Here is a 24,409-nt window from a genome sequence, read left to right as displayed (position 1 = left end):
TTTATAGCAATTGCCCCTACTTTATGGATCTTTGGAAATCTGGACTTTTCTTGGTCCTCAGCTCTTAATAGGTTTTATAAAGTTTCATTAAAAAAATCTAACAGTTGGAATTTTTATAACTATATTTTAACTTATCAGTTAATGTGGAGAATAGCACGTCTTTCTATCCAGGAATGTGACATATCTTCCATTAATTTAAATCTCCTTCAATGACCTGAAGCAGGTTTTATTATGCTCTTCATAATAAATAGAGAAACTTCCCACTTTCTGTTAGGTTGATTTCTAGGTAGCCAATTAAAAATATTGTAAAGGAATTAAAATTCTTTTTTAATTTTTAGTTGTTGCTGCTGCTTAGAAATACACATATTAACAACCTTGCTAAACTTTGTTGTTAGTTCTAATAATTCAGATGGAAATTCTCTTGGATTTTCTGTGAAGATAGTCTATCATCCACAAATAGTGGCAATTCTTTTTCTTTTGTCTTCTTATGGTGGCTGGGATCTGTAGTACAATGTTGAAGAGATGTGATGTCATCTCCTGATAGCTAGATGGTCTTGATTCTGTTCCTGATTTTAAAGGGAATGCTTCTAAAGTTTCTCAGAATATTTGCTCTTGATTTGGGTAAATTGTCTTTATCAGGCTAAAAAAGACTCTCATGTTTTCTGTTGGCTACACATTTTTACAAGAAAGATTATCGAAACTCTATGCAATACTTTATAAATCCCTACTATGTGCTTAACCCCAGTATGTCTCTATGAGACAGCCTGGAGGCATATAAGGTGTGGGCCCTGTGGTCAAGGAGCAAAGCAAAGCCCTCTTTTGGAAGGGTGTTTCTCAAACACGAATCACTTGGGTTACACATGACTTTATATAAAAGATGCCACAGAGAGAAGGATATTCCGGGATGGGCTGGGAGCAGTGGCTTCACAGCTGAAGGCTTCATGGAAAGGCAAGACCTGAAGGATTTTCAAGGCTATGGGGAAGAAGAGCATTCTCAGGGCAAGGAAGACACTGGTGTAGTCTCAGAACATGCCTGGGGTATGTATTAGCCTGAGGGCCGCAGGTGGTAAAGCAGAACTCTTGGCCATCTCGCAAGGGAAGTGTCCTGCTCTCCCCCATAGACATCTGCACTGCACACGGAACTACATCCACCTGAACCTGTTTGCATCCTTCATCCTTCGAGCTCTGTCCGTTTTCATCAAGGATGCGGCCCTCAAGTGGATGTACAGCACGGCTGCCCAGCAGCACCAGTGGGACGGCCTCCTCTCCTACCAGGTATGTGTGTCCCGAAGGGCCTGGGGAGGGATGGGTGGTCGGTAGCGGTCAGCCTGCCCCATCCCACTGGCTAAAGAAAGGCAAGAGCTGCCCATGCCTCGGAGCCCCTCAACTGATGGGAGAGGCAGTGCATCCTGGGCTTCCCCCACCTCCCAGGGAGGGAGACACTGCCCCTGCCCTTCCGGAGTTCTCCGTCTGAATAGGGGGGTGATCTGGAAGAAAGTTCTGGGTTTATTCCCAGTTCTGCCACTTCCTTGCTGTGTAGTTTGGGGCCAGACATTTAACTTCTCCGAGCCTCAGTTTTTTCACCTGCTTGAGGAAAGTAATAGTTTTTCCAGCCAGTTTGGTGAGGATCCAACAAGCACGTCACATTCTCAGCTCTGGCCCTGGTCAGGAGGCATTAGTTCCCTCCTCCTGCCTTCACATGGCAGGATAGCAGCTGGGGCAGGAGGGGAGGAGGGGCAGGAGAGGCAGGACCAGAGCTGTGGTCCCTGGGACCTTCCTCTGCCCCCAGGACTCTCTGGGCTGCCGCCTGGTGTTCCTGCTCATGCAGTACTGCGTAGCAGCCAATTACTACTGGCTCCTGGTGGAGGGCGTGTACCTGTACACGCTGCTGGCCTTCTCAGTCTTCTCCGAGCAGCGCATCTTCAGGCTCTATCTGAGCATAGGCTGGGGTAAGGCCCACCACCATTCACCTCACCTCCATCCCACACCCTGACCTGTGGCATGGGGTGGGGGGTGGGGGGTGGGAGGAGACCGCTCTTAAAACTGTTGCTTTAGGCTACACCCAGGAACCCAATGTGGGACTCAGAGCCTGCAGCTGAGCCACTGAGCAGTCCCCTCCTGGACACAGGACTCCTGCAACAGGGCTGTCAAGGCACTGCAGGGGGTCAAATCTCTTCTCCTTTGTGAAACCCTCTTCTCTTAATGGAAGCACAAGCCTCCACTCTCTGGCTAAACACACCACACACACCATTGGTAGTCACGACACTGACCTCAAATCTCCCTGCTCCTAAGAGTCTCGGGGGATGGAGCCCTGCCTCTGGGGCTGGGTAGTTAAGGCCCGGAGGAAAAGCAAAGTCCTGGGCCTTGGGTGGGACTGAGGGGCTATGGCTCTGTCACACGGTGAGGAAGAGAGGGGAGCAGAGAAGAAATGAGTGGTGGGTCGGCCGGGAGCCAGCTGAGTAGAGAGGGTGACTGTGGATATGCCTGGAGCCCAGCTGGAAATGTTCTAGCCAAAAAAGTTTGCCGAGAACCATTGTATCTTTTTTTTTGCTGGAACATTTCTGATTGTGCTTCTGCCTCTCGCCATGTGGGATTAAGATAAGAACAAAGATGGAATGGGGCAGGGGCTGGGACACCCCCCCACACACACCCCAGGCAGCCCTCCCACCCCCTGCCCTTCTTCTTCTGGTGGGGTCCACCCAGGAAGGAACCAGAGAACAGGCTCTGGCCTCACCCTCCCTAATCTGTGGGTGTCCCCTTTCCTCACCACAGGACCCTATCCTCGACCTTAAACAGACCATTCATTTATTCCCTCCTCTCATTCCTTCATTTGCCTGCCTCAGGCTGCTCTGGCCACTCTGCCCACTGACCTCAAGGACATCCCTTCTCAGTCACAGCCACCTTCCTCCCTGGTCATCCCTTCCTCCCACAGGCTGCTGCCCCTGAGCCTTTGTAAGGTGTTCCTGGTCCAGCCTGCCTCCTCAGAAAGCTGCCTCAGGTTGCCCAGGCCCTGATTCCGTACTCTGTCAGGCCCTTTCAGCCTCTCTCTCACCTGTCCTTGCACTGCACTCATTTTTGCTGGTGTTCCTCGGCCCCGTAGCTCTGTACAACCACACCACAGTATAGTAACTCAAGGGGGAGTTATTGGTGTCTTAAGATGGAAGGGCCTTGTGGATAGAACAAGCACTCAGCCAGGCCTCCTGACTCCCAGACTCTGCTGTGCAGACTTCTCAGGCCTGTGCAGTGTCTCTTCAGTCCTCTGAACTGAAGCTGTGCAGGTGGGCCTGGATTTTGCACACAGCTCCCTACCCTCGCCCTGACTCCCTCCTCTCCCAGGGCCATCTCCTCCCTGCTCAGACTTCTTCCCCACCCAGTCCTCTTCATCCCATTAGGGCTGTCTAACAGGCAGAGGGCAGCTGGAGAGCCCTGCAGCTAAGTATGGGTGGGGGTGGAGCCAAGCCATGGAGGGGAGCTCTGGGAAGGCTGTCCTCAGGGTGGGGGACAGTGTCTATCCATTCTGGGAAATAGCATCAGCACTGTTAGTGCCTGTCACCATGGCGATCCAAGGGCAGGAACAACCAAAGGGACAGTGTGATGTGTGCAGAGGAGCAGAAATGGTTGGTGGGGGGTTGGTAGGGATACATGGAGCCCTGGAGGTCTCTGCATGAGAATTAGGGGAGGGGGTGCCAGTCCTTCCCCACTTCCTCATACCCCAGCTCAGGGCTCCGAGGCTGAGAGGGCTCAAGAACAGAAATAGGAGACCTCTATTTCCAACTAGAAACATCTGTGTCTTTAGGAATTAGGATGGGGAGATACATAGAGGAGTAGAGGGACAAAGACAGAAGGACAGAGAGAGATTCTAGAAATCTAAGAGCTCTGTTATGAGGCCTAGAGCAAGTCAAAATGCTTGGGAAAACAACTTTCAGCCTCCTGTACGACCAGAGAAATTAAAATTAGGACCCCACCCCCACTGCGGGCCTCCCCGGTGAAGCAGTCCGCAGCCTCTGCAGCACGGATTCGATTCCCGGTCAGCCAGGGAGATTCCCACATGGTGCGGCAGACCTCTCCTGCCTCACCTGTTGCTCCCCTCAGCAGTGTACTTCTGTCTGTCTGCCTGTTCTGCTCCCCGCTCTGTCTCTTGTGAATTCTCTCACCTCCGCACCTTTGGTCTGTACCCAGCTGTTGTATAAATAAAAAATAATCTAAAAAATAAAAAATAAATAAAATAAAATAAAATTGGGACCCCAACACACTTGGGGGAGTCCCCCAAATTCACATGAGCCTTTGCTGTGGTCTCGCTGCCAGGGGCCTCATAATAAACTGCAGGGAGCTAACAGAAGGGAGGCAGGTGATGGAGGAGGGAATTTCACTCGCAGAGCCAGTTCCGTGTGTCTTAATTCGAGCTTTATCTTCAGCCTGTCTTGTTCATTTTCTAAATGGGAGAAAGATGAAACCAAGTAGGAAATGTATAATGTGTGTAGACAGCAGAGCTGTGCCTGTGCTTTTCAAACAACTCTGTGAAGGAGTTCTGATGAATGAAGCTCACCCGGTCTGGCTGATAATGCGTGAGCCCCCCAGTCCTGGAGTGGGCCTCGGAGAAAAAGGACAGCGGGTGTCTGGGGAAGCCCAGGAAGGAGGCCCCCTATGTGTGTGGCCCAGGGAATTGGTGTGCTCTTGCCTGGAGAGCTTTCCCTCTCTCACTGATATAGTGACTCCTTCATCATTCATTCGTGCATTTATCCATCTAATCATCCATTCTGTTCTACAGAACAGAATGTATCTAACTTTACTAAAGATACTTTACTAAAGATACTTTTCATAAATCATCTTGGCATTTCAGGCAGGATGTGGGCAGTCATGAATAGTATACAGCAACTTTCAAACTCCCCTCTTCAATGGACTGCCCAAATCAGAAAGCCACTATCTAACCCAATGAAGTCTCCATTTGATGCTCTGAACAGGGAAAGATTAGCGTGAGGGTTGACATTTCACATTTAGCTTGCTGTTTGACAACTTTTCCCAGCCAACCCTGGCTTTCAGGAAATGAAATGAAAACGGCAGATTTATCAATCTGAAGATCCACAACATAAAAAGGGAGCCACTGCTCTTTTGAGGGATACCATCTCGATGATGACACGGGCCAGTCCAGACAGCCTGGCATCCTGATAGCTACCTTTTTTATTAAAGATTTATTTTATTTATGCATACAAGAGCTAGGGTATAGGCCAGAGGTGTGGGGGGTGAGAGGACTCACCAGAGACAGAGCAGGGAACAGAAAAGGCAGACTGACCAAAGCACACTGCTGAGGGAAGCAGTGGACGAGCCAGGAAAGGTCTGCTGCGCCATGTGGGTAGCTCCCGGGCTGGCTGCGGGGATCGAACTCGTGCCGCAGGGGCTGCGGATTGCTTCATAGTATGGTGCTTAACCCCTTGCGCCACCAGGGAGGCCCACCTGATAACTACTTTTTGTAGTCAGGTCTCAACAGGTCTCTCTATGCTTCAGGGAGTCGAGGCTATGCTGAAGGCAAAGAGAGAAAAGGACATAAAAAAATGAGTTCTAGTTTTTCCGCACCACAAGGCATTGGTGCCACGGTGGCTAATGTGTGTCAACATCAAGGAATCCCTCAAGGGAACCACGAGGAAGATGAGAAGGGAAAGTGTTCTCTTCCGGGCAGCAATCCTACTTCGGAGACATTTTATTAATGGCATATCCCTTCCCTAAAAAGTGTTCTGTGAGGTAACAACACAGCTTAAAAAAAAAAAGTAAAACAAAATTCTGCATTTTTATAAAACTGGATGAAAACTAGTATTTCAAGCTGTACAGTCACCAGAAGTGGTTTCTCAAAATTGCACATGCTTCATTTGGCATCTCCAGCACCTGCAGCTTTCTGTGCCTGGTCTGTTTGGGCACCTCCCTTTTCTGCAGGGTTGTGCCCATCCTTACCAGCGTCAGCTTTACCCTTTTTTGGGGGTGCCTTCTCCTACTTCTTCACAGGGGCCTTTCTAGTCTTGGGCTCCGGCTTTGGAAGAGCAAATTTAGCAGATAACCTTGGGAATCTTCTCTGGGGTCCGTCTTTCACTTGGGCCTTATCTCCTGTAGCCTCCCCTCCGGCCTTTCTCCTAAGCGTGGTGGTGATGGCAGGGACAAAGGTGTGGCCCCTTGGGTACAGGGGCCAAGGGGCTTTGGTCAGTCCAGGGGAGTCATTCTCACCTCTTCTTCACCCTGCTCCTCTACTGAGCATTTTCATATTGTGCCCCAAATTGTGTCCTGGGAGGCCATTCATCATTGTCCAATCTCATGAAGGCCTACTGCTATTCTGTGAGCTGCTCTGCCTCCTCCATCCCCGTCTGCACCAGTAGGCACCCAGCCAAGTGTAGCAACTGCTCCAAATGCTGAGCAGACATCTATGAGTGAGGACATTCACGTTGGTGATAGGAAAGGCCCAGAAGTGGTTCTGCCTTGGAAGTGTGCTCCTGGGGGAGATGCCCTAAAGCCACACGTGCTTACACCTGCCCCCTCCCCTCAATGCCTTGCCTTAGGATGCATGTCTTTGCCCATCTGCGTCTCTGAGGGAGGCACGGATAGAGACAGGCAGGCAGAGAGTTGGTGCAGAAAGCCACTGACAGTGCCAGCATGGGTGTGGGATTCAGCCCTGCTGCTAGTCCCTCCTGTACCCTCCTGAGCTCCTGATCCATCTCCATCTGTCATGTGAAGATGGATAATCTGATCTGAAATCAACAGACACTTACTGAGCTCTCAGGTGAGCTGGGCACTGAGGCTCTGAAAATGAATGAGTCTCCCTATTCCCTTAGGTACTGGAAACCAGTTGTATCAGTGATCTCTTCCTAACAAATGACCCCACTCCTTAGCTGCTTAAAACAACAAGCAGTTATTATCTCTCCATTTTTAAGGTCAGGAATGGTCCAATTTAGCTACTGAAACAGGTCTCTGACAGAGAGGCAATCAAGCAGTCACCCAGGGTGGCTCTCACCTCGGGCCTCACTGAGGCTGGAGAATCCACTTCCCAGCTCACTCATGAGGTTGTTGGCAAGAAGCTCTGGTCCTTGCTGCCTGTTGGCTGGAGTCTCCATTCCTTGACCAGGGCCTCTCCTTAGGCTATGCAAGTGCCCGCAGGACACGGCCACTGCTGTCCCTCAGGGCAAGGGTTGGAGACCATCCCAGAGGCTGCCTGCAGCCCAGTCAGGTCTCAGCCAAGTGGAAAGTGTGCTGGCCATTGTTATGGGGCCAGCACACAGTTCCCTGGGCTGATGGCAGTAAAGATAGGGCTCCTGTTTTCATCCAGCGACCTGTAGGTGCAGGGGGTCAGTTAACAGCTGACTGGAGGGGGTTTCTAGTGCCTGAAGAAGTTGGCTGAACTGGGCATGTGGCCTGAGGCAGGGGGTGAAGGGCATCAGAGCTTTGAACTGTTCCCACCTCATCCAGCATGTCCTCTCCCTCCCCGCCCTCTCCCTCTGCTTCTTGGGTGGCTATGTCTTCAGGGCTCAGCCAGGACCCTGGTGGCCAGCTCTGACAGTGTGACTGGCCATGGGAGGGGCAGACTGGTGAAGACTAACTCAGCCCCAGTGTGGTGGTTGGGAGGGACTGCTGCCTCCATTCTCACACGCACCCAGGCCAGCCTAGCTCCAGCCCTGCTAGAAAGTGCGGTTTGGGGCCAGGTCAGGGGAAGGGCTGGAGGTGGGCCAGACCCTGGGTCAGGAGAGGCGTCAGGTGTGCATGCTTGGCGGTTGCTCAAGCCTGCCATCCCCTCTCCCCTCTGTCTCTTTCCCTCTCTCCTCCTAGGTGTCCCCCTGCTGTTTGTTGTCCCCTGGGGCATTGTCAAGTACCTCTTTGAGGATGAGGGGTGAGTGTCCTGCTGCAGGGGTGGGTGCACCCAAAATCCCCTTCAAACCCGTGGGATTCTCTGGAATTGTTGGGGGGTTAAACTGAGGGACCAGGAGCTTCATTTACAAATTAATGTATTTATTTATTTATTTATTTAATATATTTATATTATATATCTATATCGAAAGGGCAGGTTTTTTAAAAAAGGAAAGGGAAGGCAGGGATGCTTGCACAGACACAAGCGGGCAGAAAGAGCTGCCGTGGAAGGGACAGTTTTGCTAAAAGAGAGGCCTGAGAGTCCCAGGCGGGCAGCCTAGGGAGGAGAGCCGCCTCTGCGGCTTTGCAAGGGGAGGCTGGTGATGAGACACATCTGCTTAGTCACAGGCGGGCAGGAGGGCTGCTGCCCACAAATTTAGTTCTCTAATCCCCTCCTTCCCTGGGGTCGTGTGACCATCAGGGGTGCTGCGTCTGTGTGGACTTGCAGCTCTGTGCAGGAGTTTCTGTGTTAACAGGGTGAAATGTTTTTGTTATTTTGTGTTCCTGTTGGGTACAGACCTGATTGTGGTCATGGGTCTATGAAGGGTGGTGTGTCGTGTGTATCTGTGTGTGACCACAGTGTGACTACGTATTTAGGAACAAGTATTTCTGAGTGTGTGTGCACATGCGGGTGTGCTCTGTGTGAGTCTGTGGACTGGTTGTTGCTTGCTGCGTGGCTCCTGGTGGCATGTTGTGTGGCTCTGTGTGTCACTTGGTATGCCCATGTGTATTCGTGTGCCCCTGTGCCTGAGCTGTGATTTGGGGGTCTCTGTGTGCCCTGTGAGGTGCCTGTGTGAGTCTCTCTCTCCTCCCCAGCTGCTGGACCAGGAACTCAAACATGAATTACTGGCTTATTATTCGACTGCCCATTCTCTTTGCTATTGGGGTGAGTGATGGTATGTGTGGGGGAGCAAGGGCAGAAGGGAGTCATGGTGGGGCTGGGGTGATGCCCAGGGAAGGACTGGGGGAAAGTGAGCATCTTGAGAGTACCCCCAGCTACCCTCCCATATGCCCTGCAGGTGAACTTCCTCATCTTCATCCGGGTCATCTGCATTGTGGTGTCCAAACTGAAAGCCAATCTCATGTGCAAGACGGACATCAAATGCAGGTGGTGTGACTGAGCTGGCTTTGCGGGGGGGCCATAGCCCTTCCTTCTTGCATAGCAGAGATCCTGGGGTGCTGAGCTTGGAACCCTATGTGATTTTCTCCCACCCAGGCCATGCCCTCACCCTTATACTTGGGCAGCCCCTACGCTTTGAGGTACCTGGACAGCCTGTCCCCTCTAGAGAGCCTGTCCCTGGGGAGTAGGGGTAGGAGGGTACCCCTAACCCAGACCTTGGTAGGGGCGGGGGGCACAGAAAGGAGACAAGGGTCACTGGAGAGGGGTGGAATGACATCTTCACACCACCCCGCCAGACTTGCCAAGTCCACGCTGACGCTCATCCCCCTGCTGGGGACCCATGAGGTCATCTTTGCCTTCGTGATGGACGAGCACGCCCGGGGGACGCTGCGCTTCATCAAGCTGTTCACGGAGCTCTCCTTTACCTCCTTCCAGGTGACCTCCCAGTTGGGACCTTCTTTGTGAAGTCCCAAGTGGAGGTGGGGCTGGGACGAACCTGCATCGTGCCAATGGGCAGGCTGAGGCCCGTGGGGACGTGCTCCTTACCCAAAGCAGAGCCAGAGCTAGAATCCCCCGCTGCCCCACACCAGACCTAGGTGAGGCTCTCTGGCAGCGTGGTGGGCAGGAAGCCTTCCTGATGGAGCCCTGGACCCCCAGTCTGCTGTCACAGGTGCTCCTAGCCCCTGGGTGGCAGGTGGTGGGCACCCTACTAGGTACTTTACAACATTGCGCATCTGATCCTCACAGAATGCCAAGGGGTATGCAGGATTCTCCCCACTTTACAGAGGAGGAAACTGAGGCTTCCAGATGCTAAAAGATATCTGCCGGGGCACATGGTTTCTAAAGGCAAAAATTGGTTTTCTCTACCAGCATTCGATGCACTAAGGAAGCATGCGCGTCAGCGAGGGTGTAGAGATATAAGAAATTGGCCCCAGTGCCTTCGGAAGGATATGGCACTGCCACAAACATGTGCACTTACATGCATGGACACACTTAAACACATATGCACTTGCGCTCCCCCACATAGCACCAGGGCTCCTGAGTGAACAGATGAGGAATGGGTGGGGAAGGCCCCAGGAGCAGAGATGATGTACTGTTTGGGCTCCACCCCCTCAAGGAGAGGGTTCTTGAAGAGCTTCTGAGCAAGGGAACCCCTTGTTCTTCCCAAAGGGAAAGAAGGAACCCAGGACCCCCACCTCCAGGTCTGCCTGGGTTGCCCCATCTGAGGAGGATATTGGGGCTGACCTGGGCCTGCCAGCTGGTCTCCTCCTTCCTGCTTCCTCTCTGCTCATATGACTTTGTTTCTAGGGGCTGATGGTGGCCATCTTGTACTGCTTTGTCAACAATGAGGTAAGGCCTGAGGCTGGACGTTGGACCCTGGTGGCCTCTTCCATGGGCTGCTGTGAGTTATGCAAAGGGGACTCCCCTCAGCCTTTTCAGCTGAAACCTCCTCTCACCCCAATGAGGCACTAGAGTTGAGGAGGTACCTTGTCCATGTATCGTTTTCTATCATGGTCTCTCTCTCTCTCACACACACACACACACAAAATCAGGCATACCCTAAAGGTATGTGAGTTTGGGAAAGACCCAGCTCATGGAATGGAGATCCTGGCGGTGAGTGTTATAAGGTGATTCATCACACACACCCCCTCTGAGCTCCTCAGCTATGGGTGCCTGGGCATTGGGCCCTGACTAGGTGTCATAAATGCCAGAGCATCTCCTCCACCTAAATCCTTCCAGAGGGGAAATCAAAGCATAGTCTTAGAGGCAGCACTAGGGCTTGTGGGAAGTAACCACAAGAGGGTTAACCCCCAGCAGGGAAGAGAGTGTAGGTAACCCCCTAAACCCCAGACTGGGGAAAAATGAGAACTGTGTTAACTCATGCCCAGGTAAGAGTTTGCCTCAGTGGGGCTGCGTTCAGGCTCCTCAAATACCTGGCAGTCTCTGGGCCACTTTTGTGTCACTGAGTCTGAGGTCCCAGAGCTCAGGCAGCTTAGAGCCAGTGCATTAATACAGAGTTGCCTTTTGCTGTGGGTGAGGGGCACCAGAGAGTGGTGGGTGAGGGCCTCAGTGCCTCAGGGAGCCATTCAATGGCTCAAAGACGGAATGTGAGTCCATTGGACACGTCACATGCCCACTCCAAACATCAGTTCTTCATCTAAAAATGGAGGCAGTAATGTGAAGACTTCCCATCTCTAAAAGGGAGGGAAATAACATTTTCTGAGAGCTGACTGTAAGATACTCATGTGTTTTTGTTAAATCAAAATCCTATTAGCAGATTTATTACCGTTTTACAGATGAGAAGATTAAGACTCAGCAAATTGAAGTGAGTAACCCTCAGTTCAACAGCTAGAAGGTGGTAGAACTAATAGGCCAAGAGAGGGTCCCAACTGGTGTCTCAGGGTGGCTGGGTGGAGGCAGCACATGGCAATGGGTGGTGCCCATAAATGGGTTCTGGCTATTCCCATGGGCAGGTCTAGTGGGTCCACCAGGCTCAGCTTGAGGTGGGCCAGGGAAGGAAGGAAGGAAGGCAGGTGAAGGCCACACTCAGAGGGGCCTCCTTCTCCGCCTGGTCCTGGTTCTCACCCTCCCCATCCAAGTGCTCATAAATAATATCTCTGCAGGCTGGTGTTACTTTTAGGCATTGTTCTTAGCCAAAGGCATGATGTGCTACCTGGTCCTCAGCTCTACTGTTTTATTTTCCAGGAGACAGAGGTGGGTGGCAGGTATCCCCGTGTGGCCAGGGGACAGAGACTGGTGAAGAGATTTTAAGGCTCCCTACTACATCTTCTCACCGTCTTATCCTTCAGCCCCTGTTTCTACTTCTTCCTCTTTCCCCAAAGCCATGCAGCACACTCACCATGTCCCCCACCACTGATATGTGAGGGTGCATGTCTTCCCTGCCACTTCTGTGAGTCTTCCCTAGACCCGGGCTCAATCTCCTCTTCTGATTGCATTCTTCCAAGCCCAGCCACCCCATCACCTCCTCACTCACCTGCCCTTGAAAGATTTGCCTAGCTTTGCAGAAGTGGGGGATCGGCACCTCCCCTCACTCTGCTCCTGGAAAATAACTGACCCTGAATCATCAGATCCCTGACTGATCTCTCCCTCCGGGCTTCCCTAGGCTTCTGTCTGGCGTTCAGCAGAGACCGAGCAGAGGAGTGGTGGTAGTGGCAGATCTGGGAACTTACCTAGTTTAAGTGCACCACACAGCTCCTTTAAAACTTCCCAGGATGTGATGCCTTGTGCATTGGCTTCTCCACACACAAGGACGAACATGTCACCATCACTGGGCCACAAGACACATGTAGCTCCTGGGCTGAGGCCTCCATCCACAAGAGCTGTTCTCTAGTCCTGGAATTGCCATGGCAATACCAGGTGCTTGTGACCCAAGGAAAAAAGATGCCCTGGACACTAGTTCTGCCTGGTTGGCAGTGTCAGCACTGGTGCAGGGGGAGGGCTGGATGGAGGGGCAGTGCACACAGGAGAAAAGGCCTAGACTGGCTACTGTCCTCTCATGCAGCTCTTGAGAGTCTGTGTGCTGGTGTGGGTTCTGCCACGACCAGCTGTGTGACCCAGAGCGGTCCCTTTGTCTCTCCCCAAGTGTAAAAGGAAATGAGTGAGCTTTACCAATTCATCCAAATCCCAGAGCCTGGCCTGGTGCCTGCCAGAGAAGACATGGGAGGCAAAGGCAAGTGAACTTGGTGTATGAAGGAGCGCATCGTCCCCAGAATACTTTGTTGGTTTGGTGTAAGGACTCAGTCTCAGAAGCCAGTGTCAGCTCACTGTTTGGCTCATTTAAAAACACACGTAGAGTACCTGCTGCCTGCTGGGCCCTGTGTGAGGCTCAGAGAAACTGCATGAGGAAGATATCCAGGCACCCAGCCGAGTGGGGCGGAGATACCGCCAGAAACAAGCGTGACCCAAACAGTCATGAAAGGCTGGACGCCAATGGCAGGAGTCAGCTCAGATAAGGTTCAAGACCTGGATGAGAAATGCTTCCTCGTCATTAATCAGGAAATAATAACAGGAGCTGCTGCACAGGGTCGTTACGAACATTAACTGAAATTTTCTATGGAAAATTCTGGGCATAAAGAACAGAGGTTCCAGAAAAGTGCTGAGGGAGATGGGGGTGTGAGGGGACATGTGTGTCAGCACGCAGAGAAATCCTGGTCCTGCTGTTTTTCATGAAGCCTCTTCAGTCTCTGAGGTGGCTTCCCCAGGTGTGCCTCAGTTTATCATCTTTCTCCACCCTCTCGCCAATTAAGGGCTGTGAGGCAAGACTGGTCTCTCTGCTGCCACACAGGTAGAGGCCCCCCTCGACCTCGGGTATTCCCATCCTGGCTGTGAGCACACGCACCCCACAGGCTCAGCCGGGCAGCCAGCTGGCACAGAGCTGGCTGGTCATAGTGGGGTCAGCTCAGCCTCCCTCCGGCATCCCAGCCTGGACTCTATGGCGCTGCCTGGGATCTGGGGCCATCCTGGCAGGTTCTGGGTCATCTCAGCTCCACTCAGTGCAGAAGAGTTCTTTTAAGGGATGGCATGCAGCTATGCCAGGCATCTTCCTGGGCTTAGATAGATGGATGACAGCCTGCAGGAGGAGGAGAGGGATGTTTGCACAGGGACATTGGCAGCGTGCTGCTGCCTGCTACCGCCGCTGGCAGCTGGCCCTGCTGTGGCTGGAGCCTGAGAGGAGATTCCAGGCCCTAGACTTTTCTGTGTGGGGAGGTCTGGGGACAACGATGGGACACAGCAGAGAAGGTCTGGAAGCAAATGTAAGGGAAAGGCTCCCAAGAGACACTGTGGACCCCTCCAGGCTAGCTGTGTAAAATCCATCAGCCCCTCCACTGGACCAGAACCCCCCAGGCTCGAAGTGTTGGGTTCAACACTCCAGCACCCACCCTCCCTGTGGCCTCGTGCTGGCTGGGTGGCCCTCCCATCTGGGACAAATAACTTGATCAAATAGCTTGAGTTTGCATTTTCCACCCCCAGCAACAACCTGGTCCCTAAAGTTCAGCCCTTTTGAGACTTTTCCTGATGGGGAGGCCTGAAGCCAGCCCAGGCGGGATTCAGTTTGACTCAGCTCACCTGGGCTGGGCTCATGGGTTGGGACTCATTCCTGGATGGGATTCGTTCAATTCTGGGCTGAGAAGCCCCTGCCTGCAGCCCCCTCCTCACCACTGCTGCTGGTCTTAGTCTTATTCCTTCTCCCTCCCTGTCTGAGCTGGGCCAGGGTGAGAGCCCTCAGGGAGATTAAAAGGGTTTGGTGTAGGAGAGGGTTTCCCTTTTGTGGTCCAGGCTGCATTCTGAGAGTGTGCTCTAAAGTCAGATTGTCTCCTCCTTTTCTTCTCTCTCCCATGTCCATCTCCCTGCATCTCCCTCTTCTGTTAAGCAGCACCGTGATGGACCGTAAAAGGTACTTAGCTGAGTCACAGAGTTTAAAGATGGAAGAGATCAATTAGATCATCAAGCCCATCTCTCTCTTGAGGAGACAACAATAAACAATTTTATTGGGATATTAATTTAGGCGCCTGGAGGCCTTGACTTGTGTCTCTTAGTATAATGTAGTGGATGTTTTCCCTTTCCTGCTAATGCAATCACGGGGCCATTCTGTGGGCAGTTGGTTTGCATGATGGCTTTCGTTTGCCTCCTTTTCCCATGGAAGGTCCAGATGGAGTTTCGGAAGAGCTGGGAGCGCTGGCGGCTGGAGCACTTGCACATCCAGAGGGACAGCAGCATGAAGCCCCTCCAGTGTCCCACCAGCAGTGTGTATGCAGCCACCTGCCAGGCCTCCTGCGGCTAGGGCTCCAGCACCTGCCCTCCCTGTGGCCTCGTGCTGGCTGGGTGGCCATCCCAGGTGGGACAGGCCTTCCTGGGGACAGAGGAAGGGGGGGGTTACACGTGCACACATACATCCCTGGTTTCCTTTCCCAAACCCATCAGACAGGCAAATGGGCAGTGCCTCCTGGGACCTGTGGACACATTTTCTCTGAGGAAAAGCAGCCTGCTAATTTGATCACTGTGGCTGGAGGAGAGGAAAAAACGATTGCTGCTAAAATGAGGAGGATTTCTTCCCGTTAAGCCACAAGGCCCCTGGGGTTCCCCCAGACAGAGCAGCAAATCAGCCCAAATTCAAACTCAAGGTCAATGGCTTATTAGTGGGCATAGGGTTTGCAGTAGGAGGTGGCTCTGATAAATCCTGGTCAGAGGCACAGCTTGGGGGTTGTGAGAAGTGCTTGCCTCCAGTTTGGGGTCACTACCCCTATCTGCTTCTCACTAACAGAAGCTGTTCGTAGGTCTGGGTTGCTTATCTCCCTCGTCTTGTTCCCTTGTCTTTCCACCCAATTTCTCTTTGGGGCCTTTGTTTGGGCCACCAGCAGCTATTTCTAGACATGGCTGTGGATGGTGTGGAGAATAAACATTGGAAAGGTGCCTGAAGCTTTCTTTTGCTGGTACCCGCTTCTCCCCTGGTGTTTTGAGTTACTTTGGTGCCTGTTTCCACCAGGCCCAGGGAGCCAAGGCAGGCCCACCACTGATGATCTGACCCTGGGTATCTAAAGATGCTCAAGGTTCTGGGGTTCACCTAGGGAACTTTGGGGATGTTCACACAGAGGGTGTAGATTACCTCCACTTTTGGGGACCCAGGGGACTGAAAGAGATTGCCTCTACCTCTCCACAGAAATACTTTTTATTTGTGAGAGGACTATGTATCATACATGGGAGTTTGGTGCACCCTCTATCATTAGGGGATGTGACCAAGAAAAATGCTTCCGGGGAAACCATCCACTCCCATTGTCACCAGGGAGAAATTTTCCAACCAGGGAGCTTTATATGTGCTTTATTCGTTTTTCATTTTATTGCTGTGAACAATCTGTGTAAATGTGCAATTCTGATTTCTCACACCTGCTGAAATAAGAACTAAATCATTGTGGTGGTTGTGATGTTGTTTGGGGGAGTGAAGTAGTAATTGATTTTTGAGCTAATTAGTGTTTGCCTTGCTTCAGTCCTATCTCATAAAGAATGAGCAGCAGAGAGGATAGTTGAGGCAAACCCATCAATCCTGCTGCAGACACAGTAAGAAAGCAGACACATAGCAGTGCTGCAGAGACCCAGACTAAAGGGGATTACCCATCCCAAGGAGGCTGGCAGCTGAGATCATAGATGCAGAGGAAGTTTCTGGGCATGAGAGAACTCTGGAATCTGGGCCTCCTGGGAAGGCAGTGGGAAAGGCTTTGGGTGATTTCTTTTATGAGTTGAGTCTCTCCCTACTCTTTTGTAAGTGATTGGTTGCCTTCCCCCAGAGGCTTCCGCCAGATACATTCTCCTGTGCCCCTAAGAGAGGCATGTGTTATGCAGGAGAGATAATAATGGGATATAAAATACATCAAGCAGAAAATTTCTTATACTTCAGGTTCAGTGAAGTGTTGTGTGTATGTTAATAGGGAAGTTGGACCTCAGGCTAGAGAAGAGAATTGTACAGATGGCCTCCTTGACTGGGAAAATGTAGAGAGTTGGAGTCCTCTAACCTCATCCCTCCAAACTCACCCCTCCAACCTCACCCCTCACCCCTGGCCCCCAGAATAAGAAAAAGGGCAGAGTTACCAGGAGGTAACTTGACTTTCTCTTGGCAGTGGGGAGGCTCCAAAAGTGGCCAGTTGATGCAGTGTATAGCTCTGGTGCAAGTTTTGGATAACCTTGAAGATTTTGAGAATCACTAATACACCATAGAGCCATAAAGAAAAAGTCAGATTGTTATAGTCTGTGAGAAATTAATTGTTGAGAAGTTATGGGGAGGAAGTGTTTAGTTAGAAACCTGGAAGTTCAGAAAATTTGGTTGAAACTATGAATAGACTTCCCAACTGGTACTAGTGATCCCTGGTTTCAGAAGGCTTATCACCCTCCACACCCCCAAGCCTTTTAACTAAGGAACTTTTTCTTTCTCAGATACACACCAGATATAGAACTGAAGAAATATTTTCTTTACTCTGAGACCCACACTATTAATATTCGTTTGAATGGCAGTATATTCTTCCCAAGCTATTCCCAAACTCTCCTAAGCCAAATATAGCTCCAACAGGTCTGGGAATGCAATGTACTCTGAAATTCCACTAGCTATTTACATGTCTGATGCCATGAGCCTGGCACTTGCTGAGAAATTTTTTGCCTGCCTCCGTCCTGTTCCTGGCCAGCAGGATGTAGGTGCTACGTGTGAGCTGGACAGCATGCAAGGTCTAATGATGGTCATGAATCTGAGTTCAGCACCCTGGCCAGCTCCCCCAAATTTGTTAGGGGCTTAAATCCTTCCAACTCATTTTTGTCATTTTAATCTTTGGAGCAGCAAAATCACAGAACTGGTTGCAAAGTTGCCTTCCCTTTAAAGCAACTTTCCAGATTATGGGCATGATTTTCAATTGCCTCAGTGCAAAATCAGACAGTTGAAATTTGCAGACTCATAACAGTGAATAACTTGCCTGATCAGAGAAGTGAGGAGTGAGGCTTACAGAGGTGACCTGCCCAAGGTCACAGTGCTAGATAATGGTTGAGCTGGTCTAGACCCAATCCAACTGCTCCCTCCCAATCCAGTGAGAGACTGGGAAGGATAGGAGGAAAACACAAACAGCCGAGATACTGTAAGTAAAAGTCAGTTCACAGCATTATCTGGAGTTTCCGTTAATGGAAACACAGTAGCAATGCCAGACACAGTGGATGGTGAAGGTGCCATCTCCTCAATGATTTACATTGCTGAGAAGAGGAGACGGTGTGCTTTATATCTCTACTCGAGTTCCTCTTTCATCCTTGTCTTAAAATTAAGAAATGAAGTACATAACAACACATGCATACTCAGAAACAGCAAAGGAGCCTTTTCAGATAGGAAATGCAGTGCACTCCTAGCATGGCTTTGCTTAATGTTTTTTCTAATGCAGCTGTGTTATTTAAGAAGTGGCATCAAAGCAACCCAGAGTGGACTGAAAATTCAACTTCTAGAAAGGTCCTGAGCCTCCCCTTTGCATCTCCAGTCCTCCCTGAAGTTAGAGAAGACTGGCAAACTGGGTAACATTAGCCAAGCAGAATGGGCACAGCTACCAAAAAGGGCAAACAAAGTCAGCTCACACCCATGCCCTGAAAGGCTGCCTCCTCATGGGTGTGGACCGTGTTTCAGCAGCTTCATCACCATTCTCCCCTGTCTCTTCTACAAGGGAGAACTCGTGTGTGTGTGTGTGTGTGTGTGTGTGTGGTGTGACACTGTGCACAGTTGCATAGAGTGAAGAGAGGATGAGCCCAAAGCACCACACCCACTGTGAAGGTCAGTGGGACGCACAACCAGGGTGAGGCTGGGTGGGGGCCCAAGCAGCAGATGCTCCGTCTCCATGCACAGACAGGACTCCCATTATTGCTAATGCCTGAGACGTGCTCAGGGAAGGCAAAATATATTCCAAAGGTTTGTTTTCCTTCCACTGAATTGATTATAATCTACAGTGCTGACCCTGCTTTTGCCTCGTATGAGGCAAACTCTATAAAAACCCTCAAATAAAATACGTCAGCTCACTCTGCTAAGGCAGCTATGTGAATGACATACTAAATATTCAACAGAACCAAATTAGTATCAGCTCAAACTAGTCCTCCTTTTTATGGCTGGAGAAAGAAAATGGTCCAATGTGAGAAACTTGTGCAAACAACATCACTCGGCCCCTGCGGTGTTACCCGCTGGCCCGCTGGCTCCCTCCGATCAACCCTCTAGTCCCACAGAGGGGCGGGTCAGGAAACGTTGTTAAGCAGGATAATTTCAAACACTTGACTTAATGCCACAGTGTGTCTACAGTATCTATAATTACTTCTGCTCTGTCAGTGGGTACAGATTGGCAGGAAGCAGATAAGCATAATTGTTTTCCAATTAACTCCCTAACATCTCTTGGACTTCACCTACATGTGACATTACCAGAGGGAAGAGTTTTTTCTCCTTCCCCTTGGTCATTTTAGCCAGTTGTTCGGGGTTTCATCTTGCAGTGGTACATTTTCCCTCTGCTGCTTCCATCCTCCCTCCTTCTTCTCCATACCCCCATCCCTGAAATGAGCTTCCCCTCAATCTTCCTCTTGCTGCCTCAGTAAGAGGTGACCCTGCCAGGTGTGCTGTGAATGCCAATATCTCAGCTGTGACTAATTTGGGGGTGCAGATGAGAGTGAGGCGCTGCCAGGGCTGAAAATGATGTACCGCCTTCCCACACTGGTGCAGCGGGGAGCATTGCAGCCAGCAGCTTGGACCCTGACTTACACTGGGGCTCTGTGACCTCTCCAATGGGGCCTGTCAGGGTATCAGTAATTAGGCAACCTGGACCATCTAGCTTAATCAGCACAGCATCAGTGCAGTCCAGGAGAAGGGAAACAGATATAATGGAGAATGAATATATGTGGTGAGAAGAGTTCCTGGCAAAGAACAAATATCAAAAGAACAAGTTAGCTTCTCGCTTCTTTGCAAGGCGAGTCTGCAGACATAATCTCTAATAGGCAAGATCTACCCCTCCAGACAGACAGGGCTGGATCTTGCTAAGCAGTTCACACTTTACTTATAAATCTGCAGTTCTCCTAAGTCCCTCCAACTGAAAATAATGATTACCTTCTCAAAGAAGATAAACCTCAGCATCACACTGGTTTGGGAGAGGGTTCTACATAGATCTCTAAATGCACCAAGAAAAGGTGAGCCACGCTCTTAGGATAAAGCTGGATTTCTGTCTGTAGTGCTCTTGGGGGATGTTTGCTCTTCATGAATGTGTAAACATGATAATTTTCATGCTATTCCTTCGTGTATAAATTCATGTAAGATATGACCTGTGTCTATAGGTAGCAAATGTGTGTGGTGTATAATTCCTTGTACAGATGTGAACAGGCTCAGGCATTTTCCTAATTTGCCTTTAAATCAAATAAAAGCCTGTCATTACTGTGTCTCATTTGCTCTTCCTTTGGAAGAGGAGGTTTTCTGCAATGTCAACCTAGGTGACTCACGGTGCAGTGGGAAAACACAAAAGATGCTGTTTCCAACCCAAGGAAAAAAAAACCTCGCTCATTACTCATATCGTGATTTTCATCTTCAAAGCACTTACCGAGTACTAATTTATCCATCGCAGCCTCTGTACAGGGACTGCAAAGTCATTTAATTAGAGAACTTGGGTGGTCGAGTGGCTTAAACAACGATTGACGGCCAAAATGGATGTGTATTCTCATTCCACTCATTCATTTGATCTCCCCCGTCTAAATAAACTCAGTCCATTAAATCCATTTTTTAAAAAAAATGCCATAGAAGCACAAACCTTGTTTGCAAAGCAGCTACAGAATTTGAATGGAGCTGCTGTTCAGAGATTCATTTTCAGAAAAACTTTTCTCTAATTTAAATAATCGCTCGGTCTCTGAATTCACAAGTCACTCTTACGGAAGAGCAGAGGAACTTCAGAAATCTCCTTCATTCCTCTACCATTTCAGTTACTGCTTGAAAACCAATGTACTTATTTTAAAGTTTCCTTAAACACATGTAAAGGCAGGACTAGACACGGTGCAGGTTTTCTGATCCCATGCAGACCGGGTAAAGGAGGAGTCAGAGTCCTCAGTAGTTTTGCAGGTTTTTTATTTGGGGTTCACCAGGCATATGGCAGGCAGGGGTGCTGGCTGGGGGGCTGGGAGGCTGGCAGGCCTGCCAGCCTCCCAGCCCCCAGCAAGTCTTCACTCTATCTGGGCTCTCTAGCGTTCGTTCTGCTGCTTCTCGGCTTCTGCTTCGGCTTCTACTGCTGCTACTGCTGCTACTGGTGCTGCTGCTGCTGCTGCTGCTGGCGTCCCCGTGACACCGCCCTTAAAAAGCACAGTCTTAACTCAGCTGAATCCCATCTACCTATGCCCACACCCTATTCCAGGTGCCCGCCATCAGGCATGCATTCAGGACAAGGATCCATCATCTATCCTGATGGCGGAAGGGCAGAAAAGCCTGATATTTTCTTTACCCTACAACACACCTTTTTAAAAGAGTGGTAATTGTCTCCTTCAAACATCGTAATTCTTACTCTGAGAACAAACACAAATTAGCCAACTCCTAGAATGTGCAAACAGAATATCTACCAATCTTGTTTTCGACTTCATTCACTCCTCTATTGTCTTTCTTCATCTTCACGATTTTCATCTTCCTCACCTGTGTGTGTCTTTACCCTGCTACAAAGCAGGAGCAAGATGGTGCTTGGAGGGTTTTCTCCCTTCCCTGCCGCCAGGAAAACACCTGCCCAAACCAATTATGACCAGCACATTCGTAGGATGGTATAAGTCAGGTATAAGCAACCTCAGGAAAAGAGGGTGCACTTCGGCTTAATAGGGCTTATCTCCAACCTGAAGAAAGGATAAGGAGAGCCTCTGCGGAGGCCCAGCCACAGGGAAAACAAATGAGAATGCTTGACCTTCAGACTCACCTACATTCACATGCAATAGAAAATACTGGTTTCCCACAGATGGGAAGAGCTGAGTTCTCATAGAATTATGAAGTAGGGCCTCCCTGGTGGCACAAGGGGTCAAGACGCAACTTATGAAGCTATCTGCAGCCACTGCAGCATGAGTTCAATCCCCAGCCACGGAGCTACCCACATGGCGCAGCAGACCTCTCCTGACTCACCCGCTGCTCCCCTCAGCAGTGTATTTCAGTCAGTCTGCCTGTTCTGTTCCCCACTCTGTCTCCGGTGAATCCTCTCACCCCCCCCCCTCCACATCTCTGGCCTGTACCCCAGCTCTTGTATGCATAAATAAATAAATCCTAAAAAAAAGCCTGTGCAGCAACACATGCAGTTCTCTCTTCTCTCCTTTCCTTCCTTCTTTCCCTCCCCTCCTCTCTCTCCCCCCTCCTCTCTCTCTCTTGCCCACTAAAGAAAAATACTGAAAACAGTGGGGTCTTCCTTATTAAAGATAATAAGGGGGAAAAAAACACAATACAAGCTGGAATAAATAACAAAATTAGCCAGATAGTTGGAGATGGGAAAATAGACTGAATATTAGGACAAAACAGGAATAGAAATTGTCCCCAGTGGTAGGAAGGGTAGAGATGCTGAAGAGAACAGAACATAAGAAAAGTAAATAAAAGCAGCACACTGATTAAATCTTTGTGGGGGGTGGGGCAGGGAAAGCTGCAGTAAAAGAAAGAAGGAAATTGCAGAGGTGGAAAAATGAATGAGAATTACAACTGGGAAGCTATTTATAGGCAGCTAGGTTAGGAGCCCTATCTCTAGTCAATGTTATTAAGTCCTTTTTCCATAAATCTGAGCTCTTCCCCTGTTCTCCTGAGTCCTCTAATCCCGAACTGTGACAGATTATTTTCTTTGGTAAAAAGGCTCATTTTAACTAACACAATGATTTTAGAAAGAGGAAAAGACTCACTGCCTAGAGTAAAGCCAACATATTATTCCCGCACTATACAGGCCACCAGTGTTAGGATGAATTAATCTTGCCCTGCCTCTTATAGGGCCAATAGACGTCAGTATTTATCTGTGTTACAATCTCCAAGAATAAAATCAATAGCTGAGTATTATAAACACAGCAGTCCCAACCCAGCAACCCAAACACTGCTCTGGAGCTGAAGCAGGCTGGTAACACCTGGAGGGGATTGGCAAGCCTTTTTTTTTCTTTTTTTTTAACTTGAAATAATATTGTTTACAGAAGATTTTCCTATTCTAATGACCTAAGGCAGAATTAGAAATACAGTTCAGGACTAAGGAACGTAACTACACAAATTGAATAATCACAACAAAAAGATGATAGTTACTTTACCTTTAAGGTCCAATCTTCCACAATCTATAAGCGATTACGCACATTTTCTGTCTTGAAGGGAAAGGGGCCTAACCACCGTGGTTTTGACCCTCCAGAGAGTTACAGAACATTCAAGATTCTTAGGCAATTGAATTTAGATTTTTATTGAACCCCGCTGGTGGTACTCACCAATTAAATGCCAATTTACAGTGAAACCACCTTCAAGCTCTTTCCTTTTTCAAAGCCTGGTGTGGGAAATGGAGACTAGAAAACCAAAACGTAGGAGACACACACCAAAGAAAAGCCATCTCATTCTGATTAAGCGAAATCTGTGTCCTTCCAACCGCATCTTTTGAAAAGCATAGTTAAAAGTACAAAGGAAAGGCACCTTTGTATACTAATTGTCTATAAAAGAATTGCGTTACATTAAGAATTATACTGTGTTGGCATATTCTTAGCAATCGAGAAAAATATCCCGAACACCATGCTAAAACAAGGGATTTAACCAATATACCTTCTTAAAGAAATCGGTAGAGACCATGAAGCCCGTGAGCCAAAGCCTGGTGCGGCCACGAGGTCAGGAAATATGACACATCCACAGAGTCTCAGAACCAGCTGCAGCAGCAGTTCTCTGGCACATGCCTCACCTGGATCTCTGCCTGCTTCTCAGGTCCAGCCCGTCTTCCAGCAGGAGGGGAGCCCCTGCTCTCAGGCTCCTTCACTGGCTGGGGTCACTTGAGATTTTCTGCCATGTCCGTGATGCAGACATGGTTTGGCCAGGCCCATGGTGCAGACATCTGAGAGCACATCAAGCCACCGAAGCCCAGCCATGGGCCCAGACTGGAGCCACCTGCACGATGACATGGGCAGCTCATGTATCCTATGTGCTGGTGGCCCACATAGGACACTGTCTTCAGCTCCATCAAAATGATGCACTGGTGTAGATTTTGAAAGACTGGGCAGTGAGGTCACAGATGCCCTGCATGGACTCCTCTGAAACTCTCTCTCCACCTTTGGGCTGGATCCTCCAGCACCTGATCATCTTCTGACCCAAATGTCCTATATGTTCATCTTTCCACAGGAAGTCTCTCCTGTTCTCCCAGTCACCCAGTACTGGTCTTTTATTACACCATGAGGCTTCCCCTGCTTATGAGAAACATGAAAATTATATAGGAAATGCTCTCTTTGTATGTAAGTTTTTGAAAGTGACATAGTGGGGCCGAAGCTGGTATCATCCACAAGAGCCAGAAGAATCAAAGACATTCTTTTTTCAACGATGAAGATTTAGAACAAGGCAATAGTTTCATGTCACTCTGTGCCATGTCACCATGAGATATGTTTGGCACTGCCAACCTCGATCTAAATCTCGGGGGGGAAGTTGCTAGAGGGAATATGATTAAAACAATTCCATGTAACAAAGCTATTTCTGTGTTAGAGATGTCGCTGTCATGATCTGCTACACCTATAAAAGTACTCTGCTGTTAACACCTAGGTTTTTCTCTAGGAATTATCAAAATATGATCAATAGTATTAATAAGGCAATGAAATGTAGTATTCACCCTAGGAGCGGGGCAGAAAGGGACATGGAAACTTAGGGATCCAAAAGACTGGACGGGACCTCCCTGATGGCACAAGGGGTTAAGCACA

General features: G+C 49.5%; 1 protein-coding gene and 1 pseudogene across 2 annotated transcripts in view; one reads left to right on the top strand and one right to left on the bottom strand.

Annotated features, from left to right (window-relative positions):
• GLP1R (glucagon like peptide 1 receptor) overlaps positions 1-14,801 on the top strand; it is a gene marked incomplete at both ends in the record, with an annotated part of 33,377 nt that extends 18,576 nt beyond the window's left edge. The window contains 8 exons of the mRNA XM_084257545.1: positions 1,122-1,275; positions 1,790-1,949; positions 7,801-7,861; positions 8,695-8,764; positions 8,898-8,986; positions 9,295-9,433; positions 10,307-10,348; positions 14,664-14,801. Of these exons, the coding sequence (XP_084113671.1) occupies positions 1,122-1,275; positions 1,790-1,949; positions 7,801-7,861; positions 8,695-8,764; positions 8,898-8,986; positions 9,295-9,433; positions 10,307-10,348; positions 14,664-14,801 (853 nt within the window). The remainder of the gene's footprint in view (positions 1-1,121; positions 1,276-1,789; positions 1,950-7,800; positions 7,862-8,694; positions 8,765-8,897; positions 8,987-9,294; positions 9,434-10,306; positions 10,349-14,663) is intronic.
• LOC311167605 (non-histone chromosomal protein HMG-17-like) lies at positions 5,858-7,091 on the bottom strand (annotated as a pseudogene). Its single transcript has 2 exons — positions 6,976-7,091; positions 5,858-6,158 (listed from the first exon to the last, which is right to left on the bottom strand). The product of its transcript is annotated as a non-histone chromosomal protein HMG-17-like (transcript).
• Positions 14,802-24,409: the final 9,608 nt, after the last annotated feature.

Source organism: Talpa europaea (genome assembly GCF_964194135.1).
Source record: "Talpa europaea genome assembly, chromosome: 2".
Taxonomy (NCBI): domain Eukaryota; kingdom Metazoa; phylum Chordata; class Mammalia; order Eulipotyphla; family Talpidae; genus Talpa; species Talpa europaea.
Note: the sequence above shows the minus strand (reverse complement) of the source record. Positions and strands in the feature narration are given on the sequence as shown.